Source organism: Anabrus simplex, chromosome 1 (genome assembly GCF_040414725.1).
Source record: "Anabrus simplex isolate iqAnaSimp1 chromosome 1, ASM4041472v1, whole genome shotgun sequence".
NCBI classification, from domain to species: domain Eukaryota; kingdom Metazoa; phylum Arthropoda; class Insecta; order Orthoptera; family Tettigoniidae; genus Anabrus; species Anabrus simplex.
In genome coordinates, this window is record NC_090265.1 from 1,698,397,654 (window position 1) to 1,698,421,899 (window position 24,246).

Sequence of the window (24,246 nt, forward strand, 5' to 3'; positions counted from 1 at the left end):
TGAATAGAGGTTAGCATTTTTAACGGTCACCAGTGAGTTCCCAGGTTGAATCCCCAGCCCTGCCAAAACTATTTAGAGGCTCTGGAATGGATAAAAAAAATAAAAAGAAAATCATTGGCAGAAGGAACCTCATGTAGTCACATAGCCTATGCGGATTCTAAATTGGCATGTTGATCTGATGTTATTTGTCAGTTCTCAGAGTTATGTACCTTGGAGCATACAAATAGTGTTCTAAATTACAGACCGTGTTTCTTTTTGGTTGAAGATAATACTGTTCAATAACCAAATAGATCTGTCCATGAAAGTGAATTTACAGACATTAGGATGTGTGGATGAAGTGAAATGCAAGAATAGTACATAGTTCTTTCAATGCCCAAACAAAGATGTGCTATTTGTAGAAAGCATGTTTGTACCAAGCACAGTGTATGTTGTAAGTGTAGCAACTTATAACAAACACTTGAACACGAAAACTAGTGCATTTGATGGGGTATGTGTATTTTTTATTTTTTTTGGTAGACTGCAAGTTATTCTTAGTCTGTAAAATCCATATTTATTTGTATTTCACAGTTATTAACAAGTAGAACATGTTGGTGAATTTGATGAGCCCCTCCCTGGACCTATCTGTGACAAAAAGAATACTTCGTGCTTCTTAGGATTAACTGTACTATTATTTTACAGGCTAAAGGAGATACAATGGCATCACTCGAACATGACCTGCGCAACTGTATTTTTGCTTTTGATTCAAACAGCATCAGTGAAAGGAAGGTAAGTACAGTATCATTTTACAAGTTGGTACTTCTGCCACCAGAATAAAACTACTAGTAGATATTGGCAAGAGGAATGAACATTGCTAAGTTCCTTGTCTATAGCTTCAATAGATTTCAAGGAAATGATGGTGGTTCTGCATTGTAAATTGCATTGTCACTGCTACTGGGAACTTGTACAGGTGCCAGCCGTCTGTGATGCGTCCAGCTGGCTTGTGGCCAAGCACTCACGTCATATGTAAACAACAGCTCATCCTGTAGTGTCATCTTCACTCGGTTCCTTTTCCCCTCTTTTGAGTTCTCCACTGGCTGCCCAACTGGTTTGCCCCTCTGCTGGCTGCCAGCCCGCCTGAGCTATGGGAAGGCACACAATACTGGTCATAACATTGCAAGATGTAATTAGGCAATTTATGCAGTATTTCACGTTTTATTTCGAGCTACTGTGTGCATTTACAATAAAGAGCCCAGTATGTCATTATTAAGGTAGGTTTTATCTTTCCCTTTGTAGAGTAATTTGCCTTACTTTACAAACAGTGAGTGGACTACAGACATTTGACAAGTATTTTTTCCTGGTTTAATGGTGCTTTATCCAATACCTTTTCTTATTTTTGGCATGTGGAATAATATCATGGAGTGTGGTGGTATCATTACCTTATGCCCTGTAGAAGAGACACAGCTACCTATCTCCATGACTTGTTAATTGGTTTAGTTACGTGCCTTTTGATACGGGTATTTCTTTCCACAGACAAGGCTCTGTCGACCGAGTCATGGTGGTATAACCGTTACATCTATGACGGAGAAAATGCTGTAATTTCAGCTAGTCCGTTAGCTGAGAGATGGCAGCCCCACCAATGGTCTTACTTCCTTCAGGCTAGCAACCAGTCAGAAGGATATTTGATTGCTTTCAAGTCTTGCAAAAGGAAAAGAAACCAGATGGATATTAAAGATGACGAAATGGCAAAGAAAAGGTTAATGATAAAGATAGTAAGTGGAAGAAAAAGAATATACTGTATTTAAGTGTGCTAAAGAGAATAGCACACAAAGACGATCAACTAGATGACATTCTCTCAAAACAGGACATCTCGATTGCTTCGATCTCTGAAACCAAATGTAAACTACAAGGCTCAAAAGAAACGGTAAATTACCTACAATTCTCTAGTGGCGTCAAACAAGAGAATAGAGGCCAAATGGGAGTCATGATCATGATACATAAAAGACTAAGATCAAGAATAGATAGCTATACTTTCTGGAATGAAAGAATTATTTCGATAAGGCTAAAGCTATCCAGAGGCTGTCTCATGGTCATAGGTATTTATGCCCCATTAGAGGGACGATTAGAAGACAATGATAGTTTTTATAACAATTTACAGAAAGTAATTAAAAAATGAATAAGCAAGATATGATACTTTTACTGGGAGATTTTAACGCCAGAGTAGGAAATCGCAAAATTCAGAATATAGGAACAAATGGGGAGGAAACTTGCAATAGTAATGGAAGGAAACTTTCTTTGTTCTCTTCAATCAGTTAAAAATAATGAACACCATGTTTCCACATAAATACAGTCGTAAGTTCACATGGTCAGATAGGAATCGGCGATCTTATCATTGATTATGTCATCTGCAACCAAAAGCTAGCAGAATTAATTTTCCTGAAATGGAAACAGATCATTTCTTATTACTTTCACCAGTTTACAAGAAGAAAAATATACCCTGCATGGAACAAAAAGAAACAACTTATAAAATTGGTCTTTTAAGAGATCCAAGCATAAAATGGCTATGCCAAAATAGACTTAATAATCTAATTCAAGCAAAACCAGTGAGTACCAATGTAGAGGAAGAATGGTCAAATATTAGTTTAGCTTTGAAACAGGAAGCTTTTGAAAGTTTAGGAATAAAAAGAAAATGGAAGAGAAAAAAGGGCCTGAGAATCTGGGATGAAGAGCTAAAAATGGTCATATCAGAAAAAAGAGATGCTTACAAGAAATTTCTATCAACTGGTAAAATAGAAGATAAACTAAAGTACAATTATTAGAGAGCAGTAGCTAAATGAGAAGTTAGATGAAAACATAGAGAAAGTTGGAATAATTTTGTATCTGCATTGGAAACAAACTTAACAAGACCACAACTGCAAACTTATAAAATTCTGAAGAAATTAAACAGGGAAGTTAAGAAAGAGGTAAAACTTGAAACAATATCACCAAATGACTGGCTTAATTATTTTCAAAAACTCTGGACAAGTTCAAAAAATGAAGTGTTAACTTTGCCAATATCTAACAACAATACATTGGAATCTGTAACATTAGAAGAGCTAGCCCAAACTTTGAAGAAACTAAGGAATGGTAAAGCATTTGGAGAGGATGCAATACTTGCTGAACTGTTCAAATATTCAAGTAAAACTTTCAAACAAAGATTCCTCAGCTTTTAAAATCAAATTTGGAATGAAGACAATCCACCAGAAAGTTGGAAGTGTGACCGTATCGGCACAATTAATATTTATTTCAAGTGATATGCTTGGTAAGGAAGCCGGCAGCGAGCTCTCTTTGTGTGGATGTTGGGAGTATCATCAGGTTGTGCAATAAGACGCCCGCCAGAGAGGCGCCCTCACCCGCCCACTGGTTGGCTTAAAGAATCCCCGAACTAGGCACACGTCATAGAAGAAGCAGGAGAAGAACACTATTTAGCGACTCCATATTGGAAAACAAATGCCAGCGTACAGCAATGCCAAAGCGATCGGGCTAAATTTAATGCATTTTCGGTGTAAATAAGGCTTGATTAACAAAACTGCACCCGTCAGAGTCGTGTGCTGAATTTTGGTGGAATTATAAAGTCAGGAGTTCTGATAGAAAGTACTCTCCAAGCGAAAGGCGTTGGTAAACAACTTATATAACTCCGTTAGCGTACGTACGCCTAGTGAAAAACCAGATGCCTTCGGGGACTCCCTACTTCCCCTCCAAGATGATTAATTAATTACTACAGATCCGCCGAACATATCCAATTCCACATGGCACAGCGCACTTGTGCATAACCAAGTCACACAGTCTAGCGTATTGCTAATTTCGACAGGCTGATTTATCCAGGAGCAGTCGAAATAAGAGTGGGGATGAGCTCACTAAACCGCCCCTACCACCGGGGCTAGTTTAAGTTTTTCGCACTTCCAGGGAGCTTCAGCATTCGCTGAGGAGCTTTCGACGGGAAACGACGGCCAGTTCGCTATCGAATTACTGCGCCTTTGTATACTATGTGAACAAAGCGGGAGTGAAATTTTTCAGTTTTTTTGCTTATAATTTGTGATAAGCAACAGACGATTACGGTAATGAGATGTACTTAAGATATCGGTTGCGAAATAGACTAAGACTGCGTGAAATATGAAGTAGGATTTTGTATAACAACTACTGGATAGTACGCAGAATTTCTGTAGGAGAACAAAAAACTGTATAAATCCACGCTGTTTCTGAACAAAGTGCAGGTCAGATTATTAACTGATTAACATCTAGTGAGGAGTGTTCCTGAACTATTAAACCATACAGAAGATAGGGGTAGAGAGTTCTGCATCATACGGATGCTGGGAATGTCCGGCTTAACAGTGCAATTCGGGTAGACTAGCTGAAAGTAGCCGGTATATTCATCTCCATGTAACTGGCAGTGGGTAGCCAAAGAAGTAATAGGAGTGAATGGTAACACGTGTGCAAGAAATTGATAAATTGTGTAAATTACAATCTAATTTCAGTGATCCATGTGCTACTAAAATGGATTACGCGAGACAAGATATGGAACTTCTGAACTCCAGGACTCCAGGATCCAACGCCATGGAGTAATCCAACATGGGTAGGCCTCCGGACCTCCGGACCGGGCCGAAGACATCAACCGTTGAGTACAAAGTTTTGTTTCTTCTCCAATGCTAGTATTTCCCTTTGTAAATAAGTCATGAAGTATAGGGTTAAAAATAACATTATAAATAGGCTTAATCCGCCTGAGAATGGTCGGGAATCCTTTTATTCATTTTGGTTTTAATTAATTAGATATGGGAAGGGAGTGATCCTTTGTTTATGTATAGAATTTGGGACCTCTTTTAGTGGCTACATTTGCATGTTATCATATTTTGTTTATTTAGTGCTGAGAAGGAATTGAGGGGGAAAAGGAGTAGAATGCTATGTAGATTAATAATGTAGATCTCATCTGAGCAATTGCCTAAGTTACGCAGGGATTAGCGAGGTGACAGAGTCATCAACAAGTGCCCGTATAAAAAGGAAAGGCTTGGGCTAGAATCAGCACTATGTTCGTAAAGATATAGTTTGTTGCATGATAATATAAGTTGTGGCAGTACTGGAAGATGTTCAAGGATTGGAGTGCCGAGGTTTGAACCCCTGTCCCCCACTACACTAATGAGGTCTGTTAGTGTTTTTGGCAGGATTTAATAATTTTAATTAATTTTGATTATTATTATTATTATTATTATTATTATTATTATTATTATTATTATTATTATTATTATTATTATTTTCTTAATGTAACTTGATCAGTGTTTTGATACCGATACATTTCAAGCAAAAGGTTAGAGGATTATTATTATTATTATTATTATTATTATTATTATTATTATTATTATTTTACCAAAGGTATTTTGATTGATAATTTATACCGATAGATTTCGAGCAATAGGGTAGTATCTGATAGGTACACACTCTCGCCTCAGAGGCGGAGAAATAGGAGTATTGCTGTGGTCAGTGGCTAACGGAGGGTGGACTTTTGGAAGGAGAGAAGATACGAGTCGAACTCCAGACCTCCAGAGATATGAGAGAATGAAATGTGAATTAACGGTCGAATTTGAGAAATGATTCTCGTGTACTGAAGGTATGTGGGCTGGCCCGAGCATTGAATGAAATGTGCCAGTTTTCTAATGAATTAATTTGATGGACACAGAAAGAAAAATCCTAGCGGGAAGCAGGTTGAATAGTGTCTTTAGTCTCCGGACCGTGGGACAAGTGTCAGCCGTGAATTTATGGCTGAGAGGGGGAGAATCTGGAACAGGGAGGAATAGATACAAGCAGAAAGGTTGGTCTGACCAACAGTCTGTTTTCTTTTGAGAATAAAGACAGCAAGTTCTTTAATTGCCACGCCGTAGACCATGACCCACAGAGCAATATAGATGTTTATTTTTGTTATGACTGTTCGATACATGATTAGATTAATTAGGGCTTGATTACAGTACCCTGGATGGAGACGACCAGAGTCTCAGGTTCGAACCTCGTGTGGGCACAGCAGGGATCAACAGCTCGCTAAGACAGCGGGTTACAACGGGTTAATTACAGCTATTGTCTTTATTGATACATGTGTTTGATATATTTCTTTTCCAGGAAGTGTTTTGTTTACTAATAATCGATGTCGATTTGAATCTAGACTTCGTGAAAGTCCACTGGTAGTGATTGCAAATGATAATTCGTTGTTCAAGTCTGTTTAATTTTATATGGAAGACTTGAGTCCATTGTTTTTATTTTCCTTCTCCGTGTTTTAGTGACGGATTTCTGATATGGTCAGAATGTTCGGATTAATTATGTTTTAATATTTACTTTAATGATTTCTTAAGTTAGCCGACCATTCAAAAAGCGGACAGTTTTCTTTTGTGTAAATAGAGTCTAATGTGTAATACGGGATTCAGTCCCATGGAATACTCGCATTGGGGGGAACATGGCTTGTTTTGTTTTTTTGTGAATATGGTAGGGTCATTTTATTGTGTATGTCGTACTCAAGTGGTTTATGGTAACCGGATGATAGAACGCACAAAACAATCGCGATAATACACAAAACAATTTGTGTAGCATACATCCAAACTAATGTAATAGTTATGTAAGCAATATAGGACACAGGCAATTCAAAGTGATAGTATGTGAAAAAGTGAGATCATATTAATAACCTCTCGGTAATTCTCTGTTTTGGTAGAGAGGGATATGGATATTTACATCTGTGTCAAAAGGGAAATTTAATTGGATTAGAGAAAGTACCAGTTAACGTTGCCGTCCACATAGATTTTGGTCTGTGGAATGTGGAGGTAACATCTGATGTCAATGGCAGCCCGGATTTTTCCGCTGCTAAAATAAGTGATTGCTGATATCAACTGTGTAAGAAGTATCAAGAGTGTATCTAAATTTTGTATATTTCACCGAGTGAATAGTAAATTGTTCTAAACGATTTCATGCCTATCTATACCGAAAAACATGCATCCAGAATCCTCTTCCGTTCATTGTAGGCCTTTAAGATAGTTTATGTTTGATAGCCTCTATATGCCGCGAACGTTCTTCGGCCCTGAGGAGTCTGTGTTCAGACCTCAGGAACGGGAGAGTAGCTTTGATCTAGCTGAGTCGAATGGTCGATAACTTTTCATGTGAGTGGATTAAGTATACGATCCCAATGAGGAGAAATCGGCACAGACCAAAAAGATCCCTTGACTATCGACTTCCGTGGAGCATGGTCCCATGTGTTCGTGACCGAAAGGGTTGGTTTGTTGTCACATGGTCCCATGAGTCATGGGGGACGGTGGGAAAGGTTCCAGAAGAAAACAGTGAAAAACATAAAAAGAAAACTGTGAAAATTACAGAGGAATTAGCATTGTTAACTCGGGTTATAAAATTCAAAACTGCCTCAAAAGTATGTTCCACCAAATCAACACTTGTTACTTACTGAACTAATTTTATTACACTAGAGGATCAGTTTCAACTCATCATGGCGTCATCTTCAGCTTAAAATGCAGTAGAAGTTCATTATAGCGAGAATTCATAATGGCGAAAAATTTACTCGCTATAGCAGATTGTCGTTATATCCAATTTTTGTAAAAGTCAGGAAAACCCCCATGCACATTAAAATCAGTATGAAATGGCAATCAGTTTGTTCAAAACTTGCGTTTTCGCAGGTAATATCCACACTATGGCTTACTTGTTTGTTGCTTTTCGAAATCCGATGCTACGTGAAAATGTGTGTTTAATTTCATTCTGAAAAATGTATATAACCGTATTTCTTCGAATTCAAGACGACCCCTACTTTTTCTTCCAGAAATTTTAATCAGGCTTAAAAAGTGCTTTGTAAAATCATATGAATGCCTTTCTTATACACTACATTTTTCAAATACAGTATTAAAATCAAGAACCATTATACAATTTCATACAGATAAAATGTTATAATAAAATATCATATTGCACCCTATCCTGTCCTTGAATCCAACTAACTCAGGGGGGTGGTAGAGCGCACGGTGCTGTCCGAAAGTGGGCGAAAGAAAAAATCTAAATAAACTTATACTAACGAGTATATGAACAGAAGATATTGAGGCATATCTTGAAATGAGAAATATATATAAGGTGTAGAGTGGATTTATTGGTCCAAAAACATAAAAATGGTCCTTACTAACTTCAAAATTAAGAACAAAAATTAAAATATTGACCCCAAATCGGTCGTAAACTGTGCTACGCGCAGTGATGAAAATACATTACAATAAATGAAAATCTAGACAGAAACTCGAGCAATGACCCGAAAAGCAAATTACGAAGTCTTATTACATGGAAATTTTTATTTGTGTTACGTGACAATTTGTAGTTGCGCCAGATAAGTATCGAAATCCAGTTTTGCCCCGTAGGCATCGCTGTAAAACCGTTCATGGGATGAACCGGGAATACTAATACATTAGTGCAATATCTATCACTCTATATTTACATTCTGACATATACGGACACAAATAAATAAGCACTTTGGCCCGGAGAGGCTCCCTTATCTAACTTATAAATAACACTGAATCTACTGTATGAGTCCGTACTCATATGCAAACTTATACCAGACAGAACTGGTTATCAAGAAAATTCAGCTATCGAGCTGATAAACCCATAATTAAAACAACACAGGGCAAATAATAACAAGCAAACACACATATACATGGCACACTCGAAAAGAACACACCTGTGGACAAATACGCATATACAAATATGTACATCAAAGAGATATTGGGGATTGAACCTGACGTTAGCAGGCTATGAACGCTTGCGTCTGAAAACAGACACGTATGGTCCATCACTCTTTCTCTCTCTCCGTACTTCGGTCAATCAGCTGTTGTGGAATAAAAACAACGCTGACAGGCAAGGTCTGGGAAGTGTAACGGGATCTGATAAATTGCACTTTCTCTTGACACGAGGGAACACAGCGGTCCGCTGTCAGACGGGCACATTCCGTGGCTGGGGAGCTGACACAAAGAGCCTGGCCTCGGCCACAACACTCCTCTCAAACAAGGAAACAAATATACATTCACATTTCTTCGCTCAGCCATCGCTTTCTTTGCAACTCATCAGCTGGCTAATTATCGCATATACAGACACGGCTCCCAGCAATAACACGGCATATCTTGCCTAATCACACATATTTGGCCCCCAAAATCATCCCTCTGGCATTTCAAGCCTTTCACTTCGCATATCCTTGGTTCGATCCCGTGCTTGTTCCCGGACTTGCCTTCTTGCTAATATAAATGATCCTCTTATGTCCCAACGATGGACATGTAGTCACAGCACATCTTGTAGAAGCTGAAAATAATACATTCCACATGCAAAGAAAGAAACCTGACTAAAATTTTACTGTTAACTGTCGTAATTTATACCAACGCAGTGGGCGTATAGCCTGTTTGAATTTTAAGGAACTGTACCCGATAATCTCTATGAAAATGACATAAAATGTAGCAGAATGCACTAAACAAGCAAATTAACTACTGCACACCTAATAATTTCCCTCTATCCCATCTATCTACAATAAGAAAACACATCGCCTGGGCTATTAAATGCACACCAGCCCCTGGCCAAACATTTAACGTTAAATGAACTAGAACAGTACTCATGCCAAAGTGGCTTACATGTAATTACACAAAACATATTGAAAATTTCCCTATCCTAATGTATTAGTCTTTCCGGAACATGCTTAAATGGATATTGTTTCTTATCTTTTGCAACTAGCTGTCATTCACCACAGATTACATATCCGCTTTGTCACATCTGCTTAGCTCATCGTGACAGGGGTGAGCAAAGGTTGACTGGTCCTGGCATCGACTCCTCGTACAGCCATGGTGTCTTCTTCACGTCCCTGGAAAAGTCTGCAGATATATTGTGGATCAAGAACTGCTCTTCACTGCTTTGCGTGCACGAGTACACAACGCTGATTCTAATGTTAGGCTACAATTGGCTTAGCCTATGCGCAAATAATTAATCTTGACTTAGACGTCATTAGATTAAGGGTCTAGGCCCAATCAAAATTAGTCTTTCTTTTGTGGCTCAACAGGCATCATCATCATCTTTGCGGCTCAGAATAAATGAAACGCACACGATTCATACATATCCCGCGAGCATGTACCGATATGATATAGTGGTTACAGTTTAAATTGTACTTCTATTTCACTCGCTGGTCTCGAGCTGTTACAAATCTCAGATTAATTAAGTTATTACATCTGCACAGTACCAAACCGCACTTGGTATTTCAAAGTATTTGAAATAATGCTAGGATATGAGTAACTATCCTTTGAAAGTACTGCTAGAGATAAGCAAAATGTTAATTACGCACGTGCACATAGCGTGTAACAGACTTTGATCAATACAAAGAAAAATCACCTCTCACGCACAATGTGCAGTTCACTCAAAATACTTCAGACGAATGGCTGCTTCCCCCACCACAGGTGTTTAAATAGACTCGCAGTCCCTTTGTAGCATCAGGTGAATCCCCGACTAACAGAGACGACGGGTTGCTAGCAACTCTCCTTCAGTCCACCGGTTTCACATTCAAATAAATTTAATACGAGAGCTCTCAAGTGCCATTATTAGCCAATCTCTTATTAATTCAGACCTGTGGAATTTTAGCTAGGTGGCAAATATTTCTATATAAATTCAGAGATCCCAGTCCTGCGAAGATAAAGTTGGTCAACCTGAATTATTTGTCTTGGGGTTCCCGACGTTCAAATATTTTCTCTCTCTCGCTCACATCGGTTGAAACTTGAAAGGTGGAGTGGGCTCGGCGTGTCTAGATACCAAGCCAACGACTCGAGATTTGTATTTGAAAAGTCCACTGCTTGCTGGAAAAATACTGGGTGTTGCAGTACATCGGCATTCAGCGGACTCCCTGACTTCATACCCATCTCCTTGCATCTGCATGAAATAGATATTTCCACAGTGTTATAATTTATTAATTGAGGCATCCAGAGGATGTTACGTAATATCACGCCATCAAGGTTTCTGGAATATAATTCCTCAATGTCCTGTTACTAACATTTTTAAAAGTGTCTCTGATTTAAAAGTTTTCAATATGAGTTTTCAATGGTTTCAAGTATTTACTATGATGCCATGTGAAACATGTATGGAACCATTGTTGAGTACCAGGTTTAGATGTCCCTTCCCACCTTATACGCCATCCACTGCAAAATTGTGGCTGCTGGTGAAATATAATCTCACCATCTGGTGGTGTGAAAGGTAAGATGATAATCCTGTACAGTCTGAAGAGCCTGTTGAGGAACGGACTATATTACATTCCGAGTGTTCTGGTCCCATGATGTCATTGCATTTTGAACCACTCATGCCTCAATATGTCCCTCCTCACCAATTATCAACCTCTGTCTCTAGCCCGCTTGTTACGTAATGTAATCAGCCCTGCAAGTTTTTTTTACCCAGTGCACTGCCAATGACAAAATCGACAATTTCCTTTCACTGATTATCATCCTCTTCCTAATAAATATGTCTTTCTGTTGATGATCTAAATTCTCCCTCTGACTCAAAAAACTGTTTAAAAGTTCCATCGTCCAATGAAAACCAAAGAAAGAAAACCTTATGTAGGGTGGCTGTTAGGAACTACAACAAAGAAAAATCCTGAAGTGAATAAAAAGCAATTCTGTGTCAGCATAAAGCCTGGGTGAATGTTCAACAACAAAAAACAGAAAGCTCTAGAGAAGAGCTAATCAATGCTAGACGATTAACGGCTAAAGAAATCAGAAGAGTTAAAAGAAACTATCAGAAGGACACATTAAAATCTATTGATGAAGCTTTCATTTGAAATAAAACAAAAGACTATTATAGGACATTCAAACAACACCAAAGAAATTATACTTCTCCTACTCTTCTGATGAAAGAGAAGAACAGAAAGGTGGCCCATAGTGATTATAATAATAATAATAATAATAATAATAATAATAATAATAATAATAATGATGTTTAATGCGGCGAATGGCCAAAAGTAATTACAGGATATAAACATTGAATTATTCCTTACTTCGTTCAGTCAAGGACATATTTCTTTCCTGACAATGCGAGGCATGATATCTATCACATCGCTTGCTACACCACAAGCACACACATTGCACATCTGGTACATGATACGCCTTATGTTGGCAGCACTTATGATGAAACCCATGAATAGCAAAGTGGGTCTCTGAATGTCTCAATTCGTAACCGCTATCTGTTCACTCTGTCGTTGTCATTGCATTAATAGAGTAGAATTCTTCCCATATTTCTTCTTTCTTCCTCTTTAGTTCGTCCAAGAGGTCTCCATAGCTCGTAGTGTAAGGCAGATGCATCTGAATCTGAAGATCTTCAATAAAGTAGTTTTCTCTTGTCATTTCATATACTGAATGAGATGCAATAATTTTTGCTGAATACTTCAAAGCATTACTTAATAGTGATGAACCTGAAAAATATTATGAATTTGATCTATTTTCCAGAAATAAAACCTTTGGAGAAGATCACACCACCAGTTTACGATGAAGTAATTGCAGCTATTGAGTTACCGAAAATTTTTAAAGCAGCAGGAGAAAATCAATTAGTAGCAGAACTCTGGAAGAATGTGAATATAACTATTCAGAATCTACATAAACATCTCATTGACATTTGGAATACAGAATAATTGCCTGAAGAGTGGAATGTTGCAATTATACACCCAATCCATAAAAAAGGTGATATATCAGATCCTAGTAACTATCGGGGAATTTCTTTTCAGGATATCACCTGTAAAATTTTCTCTCAGATCCTGTATTCCAGAATCAATGACCAGCTTGATAGTGAATTGTGTGAATACCAGAGTGGTTTTCATCCAGGACGAAGTTGTCCAGATCAAATTATGTCTCAAATGGATCATAAAACATAAACGCATTAGGAACAAAAATTTAGTGATCATTTTTGTTGATTTTCAAAAGGCTTTTGATACTTTCCATCATGAATCATTATTACATATCTTTACTGAATTTGGTCTACATCGGAAACTTGTTAACCTTATTGTGGCCACTCTGAGAAACACAAAGTCTAAAGTTGGGTTCAGAAATGAAATCTCCGAGCCATTTGAAATTCATACTGGTCTTTGGCAGGGAGATGGATTATTCCCATTGATGTTTAATTGTGTGCTGGAAAAAAATATGCCTGAATGGAGGAAGGCATGTCCTCCAACTGTTAAGATTGGAAGAAATATTCAACTAAATTGTCCTGCATTTGCTGATGATCTGGTGCAAAATTTCAAGTAGAGGAACTAGGAAGATTAGCAGGGAAGGTTGAGTTGAAAATACTTTTTGAGAAAACAGAAATGATGCCATCCTTTAAAGTTGACACTCCATGTATTATATTAAATAATACTCAGATAATAAAAGTTGTAAATATCTTGGTGAAATTGTCACTTGGAATGCTAATGGAAAAGCATCCATAGGTAATAGAAATCTAAAATTGAGACAAGCACAACAAATTTCATGGCCGAGTTACAAAAGACAGTCTCTTTCGTTTAATGCTAAATTTCACCATTATAACTCCGTCATCAGACGAGAAGCAACGTATGCAAGTGAAACATTATTCAGTCCTAATACCCAAGCAACAACAGACAAACTGCAGAAAGTGGATAGAAGAATTCTCCGGACAATTATTAATAAAAAAACGTGTGGTTGATGGCCAGTGGAGACTTTTACCCAATTTAGTAATTTACAAGGACAGTGAATCAATAATTCATTATTGACATGATGAGAAAACAGAGGATTGCATTATTTGGACACACATACCGTTTGCCAAATTTTAGACTCCTAAAACAGCTTTTTGATTTCTTTTGGAATAGTAAAACAAAAAACACTTGGTTTAAAGAAATACAATTTTATTTGGTTGAATTTAAATTAAATAAATAAATAAATAAATAAATAAATAAATAAATTAGCTGTATGAATCCCCTAAGGGCTATGGCCTCCTGCAATGCAGGGACAGTGCTCAGTTTAGTTCATCAGGTGAGCAGGTCCTGAAGAGCATTATTATATTGGTTAATCTGTAGTTTGTTTCATGATAAAGTATTACCGCATATTGTACACTTGTGTAGTCTCACCCCCGAGTGAATGTAATGGTGTTTTTCTGGAACAAGAATTTGCAAAAGCACACTGTTGCATAAATGACACGTGTACACTTTTATCCCAGGGAGGGTTCAGGTTGCTTCTAGGTGAAAGCGTAAACTTGCACTCTTCGTTCTTGCATAGCTTCTTCTCCGAATGTTGTAGACGTTTCTTGTAATTTCTTCACCTTATCCTCCGTTGAAATTCTCTTGACATACATTGCAAGTGCATATCCTCCTTCCACTAAGTGTTACGTGATGAGTTATCATATCACTACTTCATGCAAACGTCTGTCTGTTTGACATTCGTCTTGCTATTCTCCTGAGTGCACAGAAGATGACCATCACGGTATCCTCTTCGTCGAAGCGTACGATTGTATGTTGTATTCTTCGCCTCTGTCCTGAGAGTGTACTTAAACATATTTTACACTTGCACGGGATACCGGGCGAGTTGGCCGTGCGCGTAGAGGCGCGCGGCTGTGAGCTTGCATCCGGGAGATAGTAGGTTCGAATCCCACTATCGGCAGCCCTGAAAATGGTTTTCCGTGGTTTCCCATTTTCACACCAGGCAAATGCTGGGGCTGTACCTTAATTAAGGCCACGGCCGCTTCCTTCCAACTCCTAGGCCTTTCCTATCCCATCGTCGCCATAAGACCTATCTGTGTCGGTGCGACGTAAAGCCCCTAGCAAAAAAAAAAAAAACACTTGCACGGCTTCTTTCCGCAGTGTATGCGAGGATGATAATTTTATATTCACCACTTCATAAAAACCTCTTTTTATCAATTTTACTGTATTATGCCGTCGTGATTAGAGAGGTGACCTTCAGGTCTCTTTGTGGAAGCGCACTGTTGCATATTTCACTGCTGCACAATATCTATAAAATGTGTCTTGATCGACCTATGTTATCACAGGGCTTGAGCAAAGGTGTATCCCATAAGGTCAGTGATCTCTGCACACAGTTTTTCCCAGCTCTTTCCACTCTTGCCTTATCTTTGCTGTTCTTGTCCATTGTTTTCCTCCCCATCTCGCAAACAAGACTGCCCATCTAGTTCTTTGCCTTCTCACGTTCTGCATTCCTTGTCTGGGATCCCACATTGTCATTTTGTAGGTCCATCGATTTTGCTCCAGTCTCACTACGTGTCCTCCCCATTTCCACTTTAGCTGATCGGCTGTCATCAGAGCGTCTTTCATGCCGGTTCTTTTTCGTATATCTTCGTTCCGTATTCTGTCTCTCAATGAGACCTGGAGTAGTTTTCTTTCCATTTTGTGCTGGCATATATGGATCATTTTCTTTTGTTTTAGTGTTAGTGCCCAGGTTTGGCATCCATATAGTAGGACTGGTATCACACATTTTTCTAGGACTTCAGCTTTAAGGGTGAGTTTCTGAGTCTTGTTTGTCAGTATGAACTTTAGAGACCAGAACCTCTTCCATGCTTGTCCTATTCGCCGTTTGACCTCTTTTTCTGAACAGTTTGAGAATGATATGTTCTGGCCAAGGTATACACATTCCTCTACGTATTCCAGTATTTCTCCGTTTACGCTAACTGGAGTTTCCAGCGCATTAGTCATCAATTTTGTTTTTCTTGGATTCATTGTCAGGCCCGCTTCTTTGCTGATGTTGTCTAATTCTGTTATAATTTGTTCTAGCTCCGTTGCCGACTCTGCCACCAATACGATGTCGTCTGCAAATCGTAAGTGCGTTAGTCTTGCTCCATCTATTTTGATGCCGTATTTGTTTTCCCAATCTAGTTTTCTGAACTGATTTCTCCAGTAAGCACGTGAATAATTTTGGTGAGAGAGGGTCCCCTTGCTTAACTCCTCTTTCTATCTTGATATTCTTTCCTTCTCTTTCTGTTTTTATTCTGGCCTCGCTGCCTTCGTAGAGTTTATTCAGGAGTCTGATGTATTTGTTCTGGATCCCTTGTTTGCTCAGTGCTTCTAAAAGGTATTCCCGTTCCACGGAGTCGAATGCTTTATTGTAGTCCACAAATGCTATATAGACATCCAAATTGAATTCTTGTGTTTTCTCGATCAGTTGATTCACTGCTTGTAGGTGGTCTGATGTACTGTAATTTGTTCTAAATCCTGCTTGTGTCACTGGTTGTTGTTCATCTATTGTCTTCGCCATTCTCTTAGTTAGGATCTTCATGAAGAGTTTGTAAAGATTTACAAATAGGTTGATAGGTCTGTAGTTATTTATATCGTCTTTGGCTCCATTTTTGTGCAGAAGTATGATGATGCTTTGTTTCCACTCCCTTGGTATGTCTTCTGATTCGAGTATCTTGATAAATAGCTTAGTGATGAATAGGGTTATGTCTTCTTCACCCCATTTCAGGAATTCATTGTAGATTCCATCTTCCCCTGGGGATTTTGCATTCTTTGCTTCCCTTATGGCTGCTCTTACTTCACTGGGAAGAATGGGTGGTATTTCTTCCTCAATGTCCTCTTTTGTCGTCTTATGACACTGTGTGCCATTTTGGGAATTACTTGTATATAATTTCCTGTAGAATTCTGTCACTTGTGTCACTATCTGTTCTCTCTTGGCTTGTCTTTTACCATTACTGTCTTTCACTCCCAGTATCCAATGTTTGTCCGGAGTTAATTCCTTTCGAATCTTCTTCATTGATTTTCTATTTTCCATGATTTCTTTGACTACTTCCGTGTTGTGGTCTCTGATGTCTTTTCGGATTTCCCTTTTTGTTTGTTTATTGATGTTTGTATATTCCAGCTTTGTGCGTTCATTTTCTTTGGCTTGTGATTTCAGACGTTCTCTTTCCTTGTTCAGTCTTTTAGTACTATCCTTTAGTTTTATTCTATTTCTTCTTCTGTTTCCCGGTGTCGAGGATTGCTTGACTGAGAGGGATATGCAGTTTACGAGCTGTGTATAATACTCTTGTGCCTTCAGGTCTGTTTGTTGACTAAGCTCTTGGAGGTTGTGTTGTAGTGCTTTTGTGTATTCTGTTCGATCTGTACTTTCGGGGTTTGAGGGCGTCTTGCTGAAGTAGTGCCTCTTTTCCTTCTTTATTCTCATTTTCAGTCGGACCATTATGTGGTCTGTATCGAATTTTAGACCATTGATTACTTGGATGTCTTTTACAACTTCTAGGCTATCAGCTAGGATGTAGTCTATTTCATTTTTGGTTTTTCCATTCGGAGCGATCCACGTCCATGTACTTTCCGGGTGTTTCTTGTAGAAGGTGTTTACAATTTTTAATCTTTGTCCTAGTGCAAATTGTATGAGTCTGTCTCCCCTTTCATTTCTTGTTCCATATCCATATAGTCCCATGGGTTCTTCGTCTTCGTATTCCTTTTTTCCCTACTTTGCTGTTGATGTCACCAATTACAAATATTCTGTGTGCTTTGTAGTCTGTTAGAGTGTAGAATTCTTCGATCTCTTCTTCTGTGCTTGCCTCTGTGGGTGCGTATACCTGGATTATTTTGATTTTGATGTTTGTTATTTTTAGGGATAATACCATGAGCCTCTCTGAGATTCCTCTTATTTCCTGTATATTCTGTTTTAAATGGCTTTTAATTATGAAACCTATGCCTTTTTGTCCTCTTGTTTCCCCTATGTAGCTAAAAATGTTGCCGTTTTCTTTTTCTATTATATCTTCGCCGTATTGTCAGACTTCGCTTATGTTCTTGAGTGCATTTTGGAGTTCCAGTTCCTTGTCTTCAGTTCTTAGGGTTCTAACGTTCAACATAGCTAGTATTAATTCGTCCTGGTTGCATGTTGACTGTTTGTGCTCCGAGGTTTGCAATTTTACTTTCCCCCGTTTTTTTAATTCATGTCATTCCAGTGTATCCATTGGGCATTCAGCAGTATTTTCTGGTAACCCACCCTCACATCACTGTTACCCCTGTCCCTTTCTTCCTTAGCTTTGTGTCTGAGTGATGCTTGGATTGCTCTCTCATGTCTGGTGAGGTCATCATCTATGTAGATATCTTGTCCCCTTAGTATGTGTTTGTTGTTGACAATTTTTAATTTGTCAGAAAAATGTTCAAAACTGACTTTCACTATCCCGCTATTATTTTTGTCCTTGCCCACATAGGTTGTATTACTTGCTGTCATTCCTGCGTCTACTCTGTCTATTATTTTATTGATTCTGTCCTTCAGTTCGTCTTTTCTGCCTTCTTCACAAGATAGTTCTTTGCTTTTGATCACTATATTGTTTCTCTTTTTGCCCTCTGTTCTTCTCGTGCTTCTAGAATATTTATTCTTTCTGTTAGTGCGTTTATCTTTTCTTGTGTTTTGTTGTTTGCATTGGTGATTTTCTGTTCTAAGGCATCGTTTACTTTTTCATAGTATTCATCACTTTTTCCGATTTTGTTCTTTTGCGTAAAATTTCTTCTCTTGTTTCTTGTTGGAAGTCTTCACTTTGTTTTCTCAGATTTCTTAATTCTAATAATATTTCAGCAAACATACCCTTAATATCATTTCCTTGGTCTTGTACGTTGACTACGGAATCCTCTTCTCCAGAGCTTTCTGAGAGTGGTATTTTATTGATACTCCCTTTGTGTTTTGTGTTTTTAGTTGCAGGCTGTGTTTTGGGTGGCATGTTGTCTTGTTTGTGTTTTAGGTATTTTGTGAGATGATCTTGTTATCCTTTTATCTTCTCATGGGACTTTGGTGTATGTTGAAAGTTATCCTTTTAGGCGTGATAGCTTTCCTATTCCTTGGCGAGATCCTCAGTTCTTGTTGGTAACAAGTTTTCACGGATGTGGTGTTCTAGTCTAAGTGTGTGGTCTGCATTTGGTCTCCCTGCGCTGTCTTACTTTTGACTTGACTTCACCTCTACCGCAGCAACGTGTTTTCTCTGACTTATGAAAGTCCTTTTTGTTTATTTTGGTATTATCTGACTTCTTTGCAGTTTTTCTCAGACATCATGCCTGTAGGTACTAACCGTATCGTAACTGCCGGTGCCAAACAACAGTCCACATTCGCAGACTAGCCACTAATACTTATATCACTTTTATCACTTACGTGATATTCAACAATAATTACCACTGTAAATTTTACCTGGTGTCGAAGTCTGTGTAGCGCATGTTGGCATTTAGATATCGCAATCAGTTTATCTTGATCTCACACCAGGGGATGTCAGTGCATTTAGCACCATTTAAATCCATTTCAGTTCTAAGTGAGTTGGATTTTAGGCGCGTTGTGCGTCGTTGCTCATATACGTTAAATATCGTGTAAATAAAGCTGAACGTCCCTACACACAATACCTAACGATTGCCGTTTAATTTTCTTTTGTGTTGACGATGTACAGTTCCCTGTCAAAGTAAGCGATAAGCTGCAAGCTTTGTCTAACCTCACTGATGGGATTCTACCATACCTCAGCATAACTGTGCATAGATTGGGTAGTTATTTACTTCATTCTCCACTGGCCACCAATTGTACATCAGATTTTTACCACATGGCACCTTGACATCAGTAACTACGTCCAATCCACTGGTCTTACCTGAAGAAATCACCAATTTTCCAGAGCAGCACTTTCACACCTTCATTACCGCCATACCCTTAAATTACTACAGAGCAAATTGAAAACAGAGAAGTGAAAAAGATTCTAAACAACAAATATACAAAACTATCACTTAAAACATCAGAATGTAAGCAGCATGTTATGTCAGCAGAAGAACGGGCTGCAAGATCATCTAGAATTAATAAGTTTTGGGAAAAGAGGAAATTATCAAGTTTTAAAAAATGAACTTATTTTTTGAAAACTTTATTGTATAAGATTGATTTTAATGCTCCAATGTGGGCGTAAACATTGTAAATAAATAATGAACTGTTGATTAGGAGATACAAGGAAAATAAACTGTTGATCCCGTGGAAAAGAAAATATTCATTGGGATTCAAGTTCAACTGCAATACAGTTTACAAAAATGATATGGTTGTTGCTATTGGCTAGAAAGTCGATTGCAAGTGGTGGCACACTAAAAATGGAAAGAAGAAAGCTCTGGTCTTTTTATTGGAGTGGAGAGCTTCCTCATCCTGTACACAACCTCCTTACTAATGACAATCGTGAGTCTGAGCGTTTTTTGAGGGACATTAGGAAGTATAGCGGTTGTTTTCAAATGATATCCTCTGGAACTAAGGAGTTACATGAGGAAAAGTTTATACCAGCTTTTAAAGTTGAAGGCCAAGTTTACCACAGAATAGGACATTTGTTACATTCATCACTAGAAAAACACTTGCTTTTACAAATATATTTTGTTGGCAATGATGTAAAAGAGTTGGAAATTTGGTCCAATATCTTCCCTGTTGTCAAAGCTTGGTTAATTTTGCAACTTCAACAACTTTCTAAGATGAAATTCTACAAGAATTTAATTGTATAAAGTCCACCTGTTCAATACACTTCTGCCATTTAATGAATGGTCTGTTTAAAAAGTTACACAGTTGTTTAAAAAAACTATCTAGGACATGTTTTGACGTAGCCTAGAGGTCAACATCAGCTAAAATAGCATAAAGGAGGAAGACATATAACAAAACCAGTGATACATAAAAAATTTGAGATAAAATACTATTAACAAATGCAATGGGAGTTTGTGTTAAAATGTACATAGCTTCAGTATTAAAAATACACTCAACAAATACAATTATTAAAAATACTCTCAGCAAATACAATGGAAATATGTTAAAAATGTACAGGATTCAAACTTGGACAAATTTAGTTGTAAGTGTGGGTCCAACGGTATTTAATACAATATTGGTTGGCTGGAGGAAATACTTAAGAATTGTGAAGACTGTTAGATGTGAGCTTGCATCCGGGAGATAGTGGGTTCGAATCCCACTGTCGACAGCCCTGAAGATGGTTTTCTGTGGTTTCCCATTTTCACACCAGGGAAATACTGGGGCTATACCTTAATTAAGGCCACGGCCGCTTCCTTCCAACTCCTATTCCTTTCCTATTATCCCATCGTCGCCATAAGACCTATCTGTGTTGGTGCGACGTGAAGCCACTAGAAAAAAAAAACAAACAAAAAAAACAGATGTTCTAATTTGTCATGTTTCCGGAAATGGAGTGAAGTTTTTGAAAAATCTGTTATATTGCATCACGGAGAATACAAATATAGCCAGGATGTCCTCTTTCTTCCAGCCCTATTCTTATATAGATCAGGTTGGGTCAGTGTTCACCTCCACACTGACTGAGTCAGTTGTTTAAAAAAACTACCTAGGACATGTGGAGTATGTTACAGTGATTCGCACCAACTCCATACCTGCTTTTCAAATAACTGCCCCATAATCAGCAAAGCCACCTCACTTGTGGGTGTGTTATATAGACCCCAATGTTCAGCAGGTGGTTGCCAGTCTGCATGAATCACAACTTCAAACTCGTGACCTTCTGGGACATTGTACAATGCTATTTTAAAATCTCGTAAATAAGGATTGTGATTATGCGTAAGTTATATTGCATCATTGCTTATGACGCTCTTCTGTACTCTCCTATGTTGTGCCATACAGAAAATGTATACTCCATTACCATTCTCCAGCTTGATCCAAATACTAAAGCCCCTCTTATTAAAACGCTTTCTGCTTCAGATTTTTACTGAGTCATGGAAAGAGGGGTCAAGAAAACTACACCTTACTCTATTGCAGTCTCCTTAACCCCTATGCACCCGCAAGCGGACTGGTACGTGCTCGAGCGCCTGGGCCAGGACTTCACAAGCGGACCGGTACGCCGGGATGCAAGGTCGCATATTGGAGACATTTGTGACATCTGTTGGCATTTTCCGGAAACATTTCTAATTGAAATCTGTTCTTGGTGTCTCAAAGTGTCACCAGAGTGCTCTGGTATGCAACTTTGGCAAAGAGAATTGACATCAAAGAAAAGTACAATAAGTTCCACCTTTTCAATACATTATATTATGTGACAGTTTTACGTTACAGTTAAACCTTCACATTTTTATACACTCGGGACCGGTTTCGACAGTGTACCTGTCATCATCAGCCAAGAACAATTAATCGAGGACAATAAACCTTATAATACTTCAGGTATGATATAACAGTGAATATAAAATTATACATTATCTATCTACAAAAAGGTGTGAACATGTCCAGGTAAAAAATCACGATTTAAGAAAAATCATAGTCCTGTAGGGTGTACACTTATAAAATTTCTAATTAAAATAACGTGTTAAAAACCTGCTGTTATATTATAGCTATAGCAGAGATGTTTATAGGTGTAAATCTATGGAGTTTTGGCACTCAAGACATATAGCTATGTTTGACAAGTTAAAGTGTTCAAACATTTAGTTAAATGGTGTTCCACTTAGAATATGTGATACAGTTCAGCTGAGGTTATAGTAATATGTTTGTAGGCTTAGTTTTGGTATTTTTAACACTCGGGACATATAGCCATGTGTGACAAGTTAAAAGTTGATAAAACATTTAGTTAATGGTGTTCCACTTAAAATATATGGTAAAGTTCAGCTGAAGCTACAACTTGGACTTGAGGAGCAGATAATTATGTAAAATATCAATATAAGTAGAAATGAACAATTTGAATGGGTCACTGCTTGTTGATGTAGATGATCAGCGAGTCCTATTAAACAATTATACATGTCGACATGTGGTTGTATATCATCTTGCTGAGAAGTAACAAAGGTCCTGGCTAAAATGGTGCTTGTAGATCTTATGTTGTAGGTTGTGATTACATAAATTGACTAGAAGGGATCCTGATCCAAGTCGGAACCTATAAGAAATAAAACGCGATATAAAGTTACCGTATTTAAGAAACGAAAGGGAGTTAAATTTCGCGAAGTATTGGTGAATGAGAAACTCACCTCAGGTGCCAAGTTGATGGTAGACGGAACGTAGTGGAACTGACAGGCTGAGGAGAGACGAGGCCTAGAAGGGAGCAGGGAGGGGCGGAGTTACTGAGTTAGGGGAAGGAGGCAACGCGGTAGAGGCGGGACTGTGATCAGGTGGGCGCGTGCGATGGTAGGGGAAATATGTAAGCGTGTTGTGTATTGTTTTGAAGATGGATCGGTTTTTTGGTATTTTAAGAGTGTTCATTATTTTGATAAAAGTGTCAAAAAGTATTGTAGGTTTTTCGGAGAGATCGTTAAGGTTAAAATTTGGGTTATGGTATTGATCGAGTGAGATGTAGAATTGTTCGGTGAAATCGAGTATGGGGCCTTTGTTTATTATTTCAATGATGTCTATGTCGTTATTCATACCATAAAATTTATGTTTATAATCATGTATATGTTGGCCTATTGCGGAAAATTTTCTGTATTTTATCGCATTTACGTGTTCAGTATATCTAATTTTGAACGATCTACCGGTCTGTCCAAGGTAGGTGCTGAGACAGTCGTTACAGTGAAATCTGTAGACGCCTGATTTGTCAGAAGGGTTAGAGGTATTAATTGAGTTAGAATTGTATAGGATATCTAGATTTCTGTTATTAGTTTTGAAGGAGATGTTAATTTTCTGTTTCTTAAATATATTTGTAATTTTGTGAATATTACGGTTGTAGGTAAAGGTTGAAAAAGATTTCGATTTAGTAGCTTCTTTAATTAGGTTCGATTTTGGGCGATGTCTGAATTTACTGATTATATTTTCTATAAAATTCTTGTTGTATCCATTATGAGCTGCGATATTGCGTATGGTATTTAATTCTTTGTTGAGGTCTGATTTCGACATTGGGACATTAAATGCTCGATGTACTAAGCTATTATAAGTGGCCCGTTTATGGCTTAGGGGGTGAATAGAGTCTTCTTGTATTGTAGTGGCAGTATGTGTAGGTTTTCTGTAGACATTATATTTGAAGGAAGATAGAAGTCTGGTGATAGTGAGATCAAGAAAATTAATAGTATTATTGGCTTCGGATTCCAGTGTAAATTTTATGTCTGTATCAATAGTGTTAAGGTGCGTTAAGGTGGTAGCTGCGTCTGTAGTGCGTTGGTCCATAATAATAAATACATCATCGATATACCTGGACCAAAGATGTATATTGCTAAATGTTATGTTATTGTCAATTTTTGTATGTTCTAAAAAATCTAAGTATATTTCTGCTAAAATGCCGGAGGCTGGGGATCCCATGGCTAGGCCGTCTTGCTTGTATATTGTTTTATCGAAGGTGAAATAGTTGTTATTGATTAAAAGTTTACACGCTTACATATTTCCCCTACCA

At 38.0% G+C, this 24,246-nt stretch overlaps 1 protein-coding gene across 1 annotated transcript in view; it reads left to right on the top strand.

Annotated features, from left to right (window-relative positions):
* The first annotated feature begins 682 nt into the window (after positions 1 to 682).
* The window catches only part of LOC136863856 (serine-protein kinase ATM), a 570,640-nt gene continuing 547,076 nt past the window's right edge, over positions 683 to 24,246 (top strand). Inside the window, exon 1 of the mRNA XM_068226546.1 lies at positions 683 to 765. Coding sequence (XP_068082647.1) covers positions 694 to 765 — 72 coding nt within the window. The 5' untranslated portion in view covers positions 683 to 693. The remainder of the gene's footprint in view (positions 766 to 24,246) is intronic.